Below are 13,535 nucleotides of genomic sequence, written 5' to 3' on the forward strand. Positions count from 1 at the left end.
CTAACCAAAGTCTTGCTCTACATGCAGTAGTAAATTAGCTGTAAAGGTGAAATTATGTTATTTTTTTTATTAACCAGTAGGATCATAGAAGGTTCTTTATATGAAGTTCTGAAATAAAACTGGTTTGCTTGAATAATGTGGAATGTTACAGTGTGTACATGTACAATCCCAGACATGTGATTCTTCCAGAAGGAGTCAAATCTCCTGATTTGTAAGCACTCTTCCATCCCTCACGTTAATCATTCAAATCTTCCGTTTTTTTCAAAATTTCAAACCCTAAAGAAAATTGTAAAGTCTATAAAATATTTTTTGTAAACATTGATTCCATCATTAATTTAGTTTTTGTGTCACTGATGAAGGTAATGTTTTATACATGTAAATTATCAAATAACTGGTGCATGTGTAATCCTTCTTAGTACTTGAACTTCAGACTAGTACTAAGAAGGGTTCATATTTGCCACTTTTAAAATAAAACAACCAATTTCCATCCAAAAACTGACTAATGAGACACTATCTATCTAGTGTTTTCCTTAAAATTATTTTCAAGTTGTAGGTAGAATTAGGAAGCTAGATAATAATCATCTAACATGACTAATAAAATCAAAATTTTCTTCATTCAGCTACATGTATGTTATTAACAAAAAGTAGTTGAACTCTTAAGATGAATATTATGCAAGGATTAGTGATGATTTTATGATGATTTAGGTACAATTGTAGAACTACTCACTAGAGATAAAATTATTTTGTGCAATTTTCATAAAAAGTAACTCAAGCAGAACTTTATCAATAATCTTTTGAAATCCGTATCCTGTTGATAGTTTCACAATATTGTCATTGAATTAATGCTTGTATGGTATATCTAAAATAATATCTTTTATATTGATATTATCCTTTTACTGAACAGACTTTTTTAGGGAAAAATGATTGAGTTTATTCACTAATAGAATCATACATTTTGAAAATTTTGTGAAGCAAGATAATCTTAATTTTTTCGAACTATCTGATTGATAGCATATCTGACATGTACATATTGTTTTCGTAGGAAGGTTGTTAATATTAAAGGATATAGACATTAAAAAATATGAAAATAATAAAAAAAAAACCTTTAGAATCTATTCTAAGTATTTTGTTATACTTGACCATTGTTGACTTGATAAGGAAATTGGTCCCTGGATTTTTAGGATCCCCTTGAACCTCCTGGCTATCTTTCTGCTGGGTTGCCTTTATTTCACATATTCAGAGCTTGTGGTAATGTTGTCACACAGTCCATTACAGTCTTCTGAATGTCATATGATTTATAATAATTGCATATGTTTTTGTACATCATATGAATTGGTTATCATGGTTATATATAGATACAAGAAGATGTGGTACGAGTGCCAATGAGACATGCATGCTTTTTCAATGAAAATTGTGACGTCACATTGCATTCTTTAAAGTGTGAAAAAACTATGAAAGGAGGATACTAAAAGCCATATGATCAGGAAGTTTAAATGCTGTCATGCTAATTTCAAACATTTTTTCTATTAGTAAAAAAATTAAACCAGAAATGACTAGTTTATACATGATCTTGCAGCAGTTAATAGATTTTTTTTTAATAAGGCTACAATTTACTTGTATACAAGTCTAAGATTACATTGTATAATTATTAAACATTGTATTTATCACCTTGATTAGCATATTTATCTATGAAAGGCTAGCCATCAATTTCATATTTCATACCGATCTATTATTATATCTTGTTGTTTCTAAGAGTACTATGAACACATGTTTACCTTTATCTCAAAATTAGAAATATTTTTATTTGCCCAAACCCTACCCAAAGGTTGGGACAGGGGTAGGTAGGTACATTGTGTAGACAGGCATTTTCTTTTTTCAGCAAACAGAAATTGAAGTACAAGATGTTTTATAGTTTTCATGTCAGAAAACAAAACAAAAATAATAAAATAATAAGATTTTGAGTAGGCAGCTATTTTCTGGCAGTCTGCACCAAAAACTTTTTCAACTACTAGTCCGAAGACCAATATTCTGACATTTTTCTTATTTGGCCAACCAAAGTTTTGCAAAAACTTACTAGTCCGAATGAAATTTTACTAGTCTAGGGCATCGGACTAGTGGCTATACGTGCAGACTGTGACTGGGTAGGTAGGGTGAGGGCATACAGACTTGTAATATCTGATTACTTTAATAATTTAACTTTACCTTCACTTGATTGTAAGTGTTGCTCTTGTAATTTGTTTTATCAAACCAAAATATTCAACTGGTCAGAAATATTACTACTCATGCTACTGAAGCTTTGAAAGTTCAAGGTGATGAAATAAAGCATTCTACAAATTAAACAACGCCGGGAATCAAAATAGATGTTTGTGTTCCTGTTGCTTGTAGGAAATTAAATGAAATCTTTCGAAAGCAAGTTTACATCATGTACATGTATTTCTTCATTTCTCAATCGTGAAACAGTTGATTTTCTAAAACGTTTTGGAATCATCAAATCAAATTAGATGACTTTTGAATACCTATTATAGGTCTGTTTAGAAGTACTAAAGTGTTTAGAAGTACTAAAGTTCTAAATTTTCCCATTAGATGATTAGAATCAGAATAAATCTATCATGCCATGCCCTCTATGTTCATTTTATCATGGGTAGTCATTATATTTGTCAACATTTCACATCTGGACAACAATCGTTATAAAGATATTAATTCCACCGTCTTTTTTATTTGATTTACAGATGATCATGATCTTTCTGTATTTTCAGCTGTTTACTGTGAAACACAAAATGAAACAACCTGCTGTAATTATGCAGAATGTGCATACATCAACTGCACAAATGCTACTGAAGTTACAACTTCCCATGAAGGTAAGTCCACATTACACAGAGGCAGATTTAGAGGGGGTGGGGGACCTGGACCCCTCTTTTGTTGGGGGAAAATGGGTTGATTATACAGAGAATCACTGAAGCCTGAGCACCCTATATGGCAGTCAGTGCCCCCTTTTGAATATTTCTGGATCTGCCACTGTTACATGTACCACGAAAAGAACAGAATTTGGGTCTTGGGAAAGGTGGGTCATTAACTTTAAACAGGTCTGATGTTTAAACCCAATTCCATTAAAATATAACCGAAACACTTAAACTTTGCATATGAAAAAGAAGATGTGGTTTAATTGCCAATAAGATGACTCTTCACAAGAGATCAAATGACACAGAAATTAACAACTATAGATTACTGTACAGCCTTCAACAATGAGCAAAGCCCACACTTTACAGTCAGCTATACAAGGCCACAAAACGACAAATGTATGTTGTGTTATGAAAATTATATTTTGAAATGAAAACTGCTTACACAATGTGTTCTTATTGGTCAAGTTTATAAGTCATCAAAGATGCTGACATGGCTGAAGGGAATTAGAATTCAAAGGTTGTCATTGCTCTGTCAATCAATCCATTGTTTGCGTTTTTTTCTTCATCAAACTTTATCCACTGCCTGCAGCTGGCAATAGAGAATTTTCAAATCTTATCAAAATGCATTAGTGACTGTTTTTGGGTTGATGTTTAGATCCCATTAACTTTTTAAAGACTGTCCAAGTTCATATTGATATCACTATAAAGGAGAATTATCTTTAACTAAAGGAAATAAAAAGGACTTAAAAGATTTCCCAATTTACATACATTTTCCACTCGAACAATGTTAACATATTAGATATAAGAAGATGTGGTATGAGTGCCAATGAGACAACTTATCTATAAGAGGGAATTTTATCATGTCATAAAATATCTGTTTCCCTGCACTGTCAAGTGACTGCCTAATTCATAAAACATGTGTTACTTGCATGAGGGGGGGGTTTCCGGGGGTTGGAACCACCCCTTTTTTTTGGCCGATCAATGCATTTGAATGGGAGTATATAGTTGGAACCCCCCCCCTTTACTCTGTGTTGGGAACCCCCCCTTTTTAAAATGACTGGATCCGCCACTGCAACTACTGCTTGATAATTTTGTAACGGCACTAGCTCCACATTCTATATTTTGTATTTTGACAATGTTTGATAGCTTCTGGTCAGGTTTACTGGTGGTATATTGATATACATTTTTGTCTTGCCTTGTCAGTCGCCAATAAGACATTTTTAGTGTCAAAATCCGGAAAAAATCGTGTGTTTACCGAAATTGTTTCTGGTATTATACACGCCCCAACCCGAAGTCCACCATTTTTACATGTGTTTAGTGGTAAAATAAACAGTCATGATACGTTTTTAGTTAATTTTGGTGCATTCTGTTATGAATTCTTGCATACTTGTGATGGAAATTCAGATGACAGAAATCTATGAATTTAATTATTTTAATTCAAAATCCTCAAAATTTGTTTGTTTGAAAGTTTATTTTTCAGAAATGAAAAAAAAAGTTATCGGCTCGGGTTTTTTTTAACTAAGGGTCGGTCGGGTTACTGGAACCCCATATACATTTTTATTTGGCCTAAACCATCTAATAAAGCATTTTTTGTTACTTTGGTTCTGATTACACAACATATATTTGGTTATTATCGTATCTTGGGTAATTGCTCTTCTTAAATGCTTGAAATTAGACAACTATTATCTTTTCTGAAAGCTTGCTTATACCTCAGGGGCCACTTCCTATATACACAGTGATAGGACATGCCACTAGAATAGGTCACTTTTCCAAGCTTGAAAATATGGGTATAGGTTGGGAAAACTGTCAGAAATATATGATAAGGTTGATAAAGTTCCAATTACTTGTATATGAAAAGTCCTATATTTTTTTTTACAGTGGAAAGTCCATGATATAAACATTACACACAGATTTTTAGTCTTCAATATTCCACTTTTCCAACAGACCCCACCAAACCCAAACAATATGGGAAAAGGTTACAATTTTACCTTCGCAATACATGTATATGAAAAGGTATACAAAAATTATATGAAAAGAGTGGGGTAACAGAACCCCAGCGACACCCCTATAAATAAAGTATTAAAGAGGCCCCCCAGGCTAATAAAGATACATGTGTTATGACCATTTAAAACAATGCCTGTTTTGTTTCCTTCTGGGTAGCTAGTTAAAACAGTTTCCCATTTTATTGGCATGCCTATGACAATCACATTGTGACATATGTCTTAGATAAAGATAGGAAAATATGAAATCAAAAAATTGGTTATCTGCTTGTTTTCAAGATATTTTGATTTGAATTATGTTAATTTTTTGGGGAATTTTCTTAAAACTTTTCAAAAAGGAAAAGTTGTTCATAAAATAGTCAAATTGAGTTATGGCCAAATCTCTTTATATTAGTATACCTGCAGGAAACCAACAAATAGTTTTGGATTTGCCATTTCAAAATATAATGCATTTTGGGTAATAATTTTAAAACTGTATGCCAAAATGTTGTGATTGGTTCAAATCCCTCTAAACAATGCAAATTCATCCAATGATAATTCAGATTCTAAAATGTTCAATTGAAAGGGTAATGGATATTTTGAGTTTCTGTTTAATTTGTTTTCAGGTTGTCATGCCAAAGTCAACTTAACTAAACTAGAAGGTGTTTGCAAGGACAACACCTTTAATACTATTTGTAAGTTGTTATATTGAACAATACAAGTTCTTCACTGCAGAATAAAAAAATTTGAATGTATGTTGAGCATTTATATCTACACAAAACATCAGTTTAGAGAAAATGAAATTTCATAATAGAAAAAATGGCCACAATAATAAAATGTGCTCAAAATGGTGTTAAACACCCATCAATAAGCTAGTCATGTTTTGCAATGAAGAATCAAAGAAAAGAGTGGAAAACGATACCAGAGAAATGAGAGAGACATACAAACTCAAATAAAAAAACCAACAGACAAGCTAAGGCTAAAAAAGAAAAAGACAAACAGACAAACAATTGTCCACAAAACACAACATAGAAAAATAAAGAGTAAGCAAAATTATTGAAACTTTTATGTTGTTTTTTTTTCTGCCAAAAGGAATTTTAAGTTGTGACTGTGACTTTCTTTATGGGCTTTTAAATGAGTAAAAGCTAGAAGAAACTCAGTAAATTGATTCTTAGATTTAATGTACTAAAGCATGTTTGACGCAATGATGTTCACAGTCTGCAGAATAAATATGAATATATATTTTTCTTTGTTTTTTTTCAGGTTCAGGTCCAGAAGCAGGTATGTATGAGTGTCAGAATGGGGGTTTCCTTCATTTCTGTATTCTTTTAATTTTTAATGCCATTTATTTCTATTCTTTTTGTTTCTTATTAACTGTATTTTTGTGACAAAAATGTCGGTTATTGATTTGGGGATGTACGGCGGGCGGTCGGGCGGGCGGGTGGCAATCAAATGTTGTCCGTGCATTAACTCATGAACCATTCAACCAAAGCTTTTAAAATTTTAATATGTTATTACTGACAACTATACGAAGGTCAAGTTTAATAATGGCGATTTTGACTTTTACCGTTCAGGAGTTATGGTTCTTGAAAGATTGAAAAATGGAGTTTCCAGTCGTGTCCGTGCATTTACGCATGAACTGTTCTACCAAAGCTTCCCAAATTTTAATATGTTGTTACTGATGACAGAATGGAGGTCAAGTTTAATAATGACAATTTTGACTTTTACAGTTCAGGAGTTATGGTTCTTGAAAGATTGAAAAATGGAGTTTCCAGTCGTGTCCTCGCATTTTCTCATGAACCATTCAACCAAAGCTTTTGAAATTTTAATATGTTGTTACTGATAACAAAATAGAGGTCAAGTTTAATAATGACGATTTTGACTTTTACCGTTCAGGAGTTATGGTTCTTGAAAGATCGTAAAGTGGCGTTTCCATTCACGTTGTTGCATTTACTCATGAACCATTCAATCTAAGCTTTTCAAATTTTAATATGTTGATACTGATGACAAAATGGAGGTCAAATTTGATATTGACGATTTTCACTTTCACCATTCATCAGTAATGGTTCTTGTGATATTGCCAGGACACAAATAAATGTTAATAAATGCGGTTTGCTGTCGTTGTGACAGCCTCCTGTTCTCTTTTGGTTATATTTGAGCACCTCTTTATTCTCTGGTCTTTATTTTTTTTTGTCAATTTTTCTCTATTCTTTATATTTTGTGCCCACTATTCTCTACTTTTAAACCCCCATCCACACCATCAGTCTCAAGGTTATTCAATGTGAAAAATTACAATATAATGGAACTAAAAGAAAGGATGAAATATAGAAAGAAAAAAAAAGGTTGAAATATAGAAACAAAAAAAAAGGATGAAATATAAAAACAAAAAAAAGGTTGAAACATTAGAAAAAAAAAAGGATGACATATACTATATTTAACAATGGTCAAATTCTGTGGATCATTTATTTTTGTAGGTAATAATTCGTGGATTTAAACCAAAACAAAATCCTGGATATTTAATTTTATTGGTGTTGCAAAAATTTTCAGACAAGATTATAGAAAATTTGTACTTCATTGAACCTTAAAAATCGTGGAAAAAACTGTTTCCACAAAAACTCCAAAACTGGTATCCCATGATAGAAGTGAATCTACAGTATAATAGTATGTCAACTCTAAACTATAGGAAATTAAGATAATGTGTGAAAAGAATATACACAATATACATACTTTTGTTGCAAAATATAAAATCTATTTGTACGAGGTTTATAAACAGAACCAAAAGTGAGGCTTGCTGGCTACTGTTTACAAATACATTTTATATTCCAGACAATGTATATATAATGTTTTTATCCTGCAATTTACACCTGGTAATTGAGCTTAAGTTGCTTAAATTCAAAAAAGGCCTGTGATTTTTCAAGAAAGCAAAATTTTGAAATGCAGTTGGCAAAGAGGACCTGAAAAATTATCTGTCACCCAGAAAGAAATATTCACATTACCGCTTGCTCGATTTGGAAGCAGGTAACAGGAGACTTAGAAAAAAACATTACAGGAGACGTAGAAAAAAACATTACAAATTTCCATCGTTCATGTACTAGTTAGATTGATGGAGCATTATGCATGTATATTGTACATTGTTCTATCATATTTTTAAAAATTTAGACGACAATTTTAACCTTGAAGAGATTTTTAATTAGCGGGAGGATGTGTGTGCCTAAACTAAGTTGAAATAAAATAGCTATAAAACATAATTTGCACGTTACTTTTCCACCAAATTGCATAAAATACTATATAACAAGCTGCAAGCACAAACAACTTGTGAAATAAAATTTGGGAAGATGTGATTGGGTAAGATTTTAAACTAGTACACAATGTGTATAGCTAAAAGCTGATATAAAATATAGATATAAATTCAAATGAATTACTAATTTGTATCACTATTTTACAGTAGATACATGCAGCCTAGTTAAAACTGAAACAGACTGTTGTAACACCACTGCCAATGCTGGTTGTGCTTGGTTAGGAGCTTGTGGCAACAAAACAATGAAACTTAACGGTATGTGTCAATAAACTGCAGTGTTCGTCAACACCTTATGTAAAGCAAAATTATATCGGGGTGAAATTTGATCCGGAGGATAAAATGTAACAGTAGTTGTTGTTATTTTTTTATCCGGAGGAAAACATTTCCCTGGGATATTTTTTCTTTGCCGTGAAATTCTATCTGGGTAGTTAACTTATTGAATAGTTATTAGATAAGAACTTAACCTTTACAAATACTATGAAATAATAATAGTGTATTTGAATTAAAGCTAAATTGTTAAAAAAAAATGTATTATAATGGGAAATAATTTCACAAATTATCATTGAAAACATTTCCTGAAATATTGAACAGATATATCATATTAAGGAGGAGTATTTGCGAAAAATACCATTCGAGAGAATGTTAAATTTCGCGAGCCGTAAGCGAGGGAAATTCATTCTCAAGACTGGTATTTTTCGCAAATACTCCTCAAGAAAATGCTAAATATCTGTTAAAATTACACCGAAAGTTAACTTTCAAAAACGCATTGATGATTGTGACGTTACAAGCGTCCAGCCAGATAGAGTATTTTTTGGCAAATACCACGGTAGAGAGGGTAAAAAAGACATAACCTTTTAGCATATACCCCGGCGGCATTAAAAAATGAACGATATTTATTTGATAACAGTAAATTGGTGAATATACACTGGCTATCAACCAATAAAAACCCAGGATTCTGACATAAGGTGTAATTATCAAGTAAATATCATTCTTTTAAAAAGAAAATTATTATGAAACATAAGAAAGAAAACCAGAAGTAATTTCAAAGATCATAATTGTGAAATAATATCATGCTTAAATAAGGTAGGTGAAATACAGGTAAAAGTGAGTTGTTTTCAGATCTCAGTACAAATATAAATTAAAAAGTAAAGGTAGAAATATAGTTGCATTACTACTGTTAACAGTAATGGAAGAATTTGAGTATGATGATATTTTTAACTATATAAATACATTTGAAATAGTTTTGTCTAGGGACAAAGATGAAGTTGTTGATTAAATGAAAATCTGATAAATCGTAGCATAACAATATATTGGAACAAAAGCAATTTCATCAACTGGATAGTATTTATCTGTGAAATATTATCTGTCTTATTAAATCATGTTGTAAGTCATCTTTTTATATAAATGAATATATAAAAAATAAGATTCAAGGAAAAATTTCACTATGAATATATGATATCAATATCTTAAAATATAAATTGCTCATAATTACCTCCCTTTGATTTATAAATTATTCAAATTTGTTGTACCTTTGTGAAACATTTTATAATTATATTCAGGTATATATTGATTGGAGTAACTTACATAGTAGTTAATAGGACTCTATTTCACAAGGTTCTGTGAAATATGGTATAGCAAATATATACTGGTACATACTATCCCCATAACACAGATAGATTTTCAGTCCTCTGGAAAAAAATCTACCTGTGAAATACCATGTCTGGAAAAAATTACTGTGACAAATTGTCCCCAGGATAAAATATCACAGAGGAAGAAATAAACCGTTACACTTACACCTTAGCAGTCAGAAAAAAACTCTTTAAAATTTTATTGCTTTAACTCTCTTTCTAGACAGCAATTTTAATACACTTGATTAAAATATTGCAACTATAAATGTTTACAACTTATATAAAGATATAGTGTTATTTTTATGGGAATAAATTATTGATAAGCTTAATCAAAAGACCTAGAACTAAATGTTTTTATTAACCTACTTCCTTTAAATATTGTTAAATATATAAGTATTTGATTGGTTCACACTAGCCATGTGACAGAGCTATATAAGTATTTGATAGGATCAGACTACCCATGTGACAGAGCTATATAGGTATTTGATTGGTTTAAACTACCCATGTGACAGTACCTTTTTAACATGGAAATCCTGAGATTGTTAGATATGATGGGATCTCTATAAAAAGGGTTTGGTATATATGTATTATTATGCTTATTTTGGGCACTTTGATTTGCAAATGAAGTATTTGTTTTGTTTGTTTGTCAAATGTTATTACTAAACCATATTTGTATTATGTTTTAGCTTGCTACAATGCCACTGATTTACCAAAACGTTGTAATAATGAATCCACAGATTCATGTAAGTTTGATTTTAACTTCATTTTTAAGGTCAAAGGTAACAGACCTCAAATAAAAGCACTTCTTAGAGTTGACTTTATTAGTCAGAAAGATTTACTATATTAGCTATAGGGAGGTATTTAGGTAACTCTAAGAGGAAATCACAAGAATTGTTATGATGGAAGTTCTGTATGTTTTATTCTTGTATGATTTTAAAAATGAGCAAAAGATCTGGCAAGAAAGCCTTTAAACACAAAGAAAAGAAGCTTTGGCATGCTTCATGGAAGACCCCTCTGTTTTAAAAAAAAGAGTTGGGCACTGCCCTAAATATTAGTAGTTGTAGGTGCATTTTTAAAACAAATTCCACAACGAGCAAAGATATACATAGTATTAGATGCTGAGAATTTCTTCTGAATTTCATCTTTTAACTTGTGCTGCTCTTTTTTGTAAATCTCTAGGACTGAAAATATGCATAAACTATGAGTATTTCTGTATGACAATTTTGATAATAAAATTTGTGTGTGAATACAGCAGCTGATGAAGTGTTGAGAACGAGAGAACAAGAGAAAAAAGATTTACAGCAGCAGCATTGAGAATTTTCTTTTCTAAAAGTATCATACATTTCTTAACTGTTTGGAATAATAATGATAATCATAAACATGATAAAGGCTGTATGTATTCTTTTAATACTCTATATATGATTTGTAAAATGTATAGTTATAGTCTACGGTGACCTATAGTTGATAATTTCTGTGTAATTTGGTCTCTTGTGGAGAGTTGTCTCATTGGCAATCATACCAAATCTTCTTTTTAATATTTGCAGAAAATATTTAAATTTGTACTTTTATTTTTATTTTTCAGGTCAAACAAGTAAGTCTATACTATACATTACAATACAGCACAATGGGTTACAAAAGTAGTTGCTTGCCTTTCCTGAGCACCTGATATAATTCTCAGTTTTTAGGTAACGATTGCATGAAATGCAATGCAATCTAAACCTTATTGGACTGACATAATATCTAAATCTTCCAAGGATCATCACTACCTTTTTGATACATAAAATATAGTGCATTCCATACATCCTATCCATGAACATTTCTAGACATTTATCGATGTAACATGTGTTCAGATATTCAAGGCACAAAATGTTGTTACACTTGCCAAGAAAATATTTTAACTTTTGCAAGGTGCAGGAATCTAACATCTGCTCTAAAATTATAAATGATGTCATTGTTAAAGTCATCTCAATTTAAAAATTAAAGTTATCCAACGCAATATTTAATTTTACTTTCCACTGTTAAATTGAAGCAATCTTTACTGTTCAGTGCTTACAAGAACATTGCTTGGTTTGGTTCCATTTGTGTACTCTTTTAGTTTTCTATGTTAGTGTTTTGTGGACTAGTTCATATTATTGTCATGGCAGTTTTGGTTGTCTTAAGCTTTAAATGTCCCCTGTATATCTATTTAGCTCATCTTGTACAGAGGGCCAGTGAGCTTTTCCAATCAATTGCTGTCCATTGTCAGTTGTTGTCCATTGTCTTTGTTAACTTTTACAAAAATCTACTCCTCTGAAACTACTTGGCTGATTTTAACCAAACTTTGCCACAATCTTTATGGTATCTTGTTTATATGTCTGGTTATGTAATGTATTTCAGTTGTTTCCTGTAATTAGTTAATATTTCAGTTCTATCATGTACAGCTTCTGTTTAATAATTTTATAAATTTACTGTTTGCAAAAGTATAAATTATTCTAAATAATAAGGATGTTCTGGTAACTAACAGAAAACCCTGGCAGTTTTTAGCACAACTTTTTTGATCTTTTGGTCCTCGATGCTGTTCGACTTTGTGCTTGTTTCGGCTTTCAAACTTTTGTATCTGGGCGTCACTGGTGGATTGATTGATTGTTGGTTGTTTAACGTCCAGTGGCAAATATTTCATGCATATTCAGGACGAAATCGTCACTGGTGGATCTTGTGTGGATAAAATGCACTTCTGACGTATTAAAATTTTCAACTTGTTGCCTTTTGTTGGCTGTTGTTTGTGTGTTTCTTTGTCAATTGTATTCTCCAATTTATTTATATTGTAGTCCTGTGGTGTTGAGTTGTCATTTTAATGTTATATTTCACATGGCTATGAAAGGGGAGGTTTGGCATGCCACAAAACCAGGTTCAACCCGCCATTTTTTTCTTTAAAAATGTCCTGTACCAAGTCAGGAATATGGCCATTGTTATATTATAGTTCGTTTCTGTGTGTGTTACATTTTAACGTTGCGTCGTATGTTTTCTCTTAATTTTGATTGTAAATTCACATTGCGATAAGACGTGTCACGGTACTTGTCTATCCCAAATTCATGTATTTGGTTTTGATGTTATATTTGTTTTTCTCGTGGGATTTTGTCCGATGCTTGGTCCGTTTCTGTGTGTGTTACATTGTAGTGTTGTGTCGTTGTTCTCCTCTTATATTTAATTCGTTTCCCTCAGTTTTAGTTTGTTACCCCGATTTTGTTTTTTGTCCATGGATTTATGAGTTTGAACAGCGGTATACTACTGTTGCCTTTATTTATATATGAGTCCTTTGACCCATCTTGCCAACCAAGATGACTGCCATGGCTAGAAATAGCAAATAGGGGTAGAACGTAAAGATTATCTTTTATCTAGAAAACACTATATTTTTTGACATGGGAAGGAGTTATTGCCCTTGAATGAATTTTTGTAACAATTTTTGGCATTTTTGCCTTATAACTTATAACCATAAAAAATTGAGAAAACTTTAAATTAGTAAAAACAGTCAGCAAGACCACATCTTCAATTAAGGTTATAAAGGAGGAAATCATTCGAAGACTCCTGAATAGAATGTTTGTCCTTTAATGATGATTTTTACCAATTTGATTACGATACATATATATATACTTTTGTTTGGGATTTTTTTACTGCTTCCGGTCTTTGTACAATCTATATGATTAATTCTTGTTTAGTAAAAATGTGCATGGGCCTAATGATCAAATAATTG

At 31.4% G+C, this 13,535-nt stretch overlaps 1 protein-coding gene across 3 annotated transcripts in view; it reads left to right on the forward strand.

The window, feature by feature from the left end:
• LOC139491440 (sialomucin core protein 24-like) overlaps positions 1-13,535 on the forward strand; it is a 66,893-nt gene that overhangs the window by 11,802 nt on the left and 41,556 nt on the right. For all 3 annotated transcript variants that reach the window (XR_011656539.1, XR_011656538.1, XM_071279137.1), the window contains exons 2-6: positions 2,757-2,858; positions 5,506-5,574; positions 6,143-6,160; positions 8,325-8,432; positions 10,492-10,552. Coding sequence is in view for 1 of the 3 variants with exons in the window: in XM_071279137.1 (XP_071135238.1) it covers positions 10,501-10,552 (52 nt within the window). In the remaining 2 variants the exon portion in view is untranslated. The remainder of the gene's footprint in view (positions 1-2,756; positions 2,859-5,505; positions 5,575-6,142; positions 6,161-8,324; positions 8,433-10,491; positions 10,553-13,535) is intronic.

The sequence above is a fragment of the Mytilus edulis genome, chromosome 10 (assembly GCF_963676685.1).
Source record: "Mytilus edulis chromosome 10, xbMytEdul2.2, whole genome shotgun sequence".
In the NCBI taxonomy this organism is placed as follows: Eukaryota; Metazoa; Mollusca; class Bivalvia; order Mytilida; family Mytilidae; genus Mytilus; species Mytilus edulis.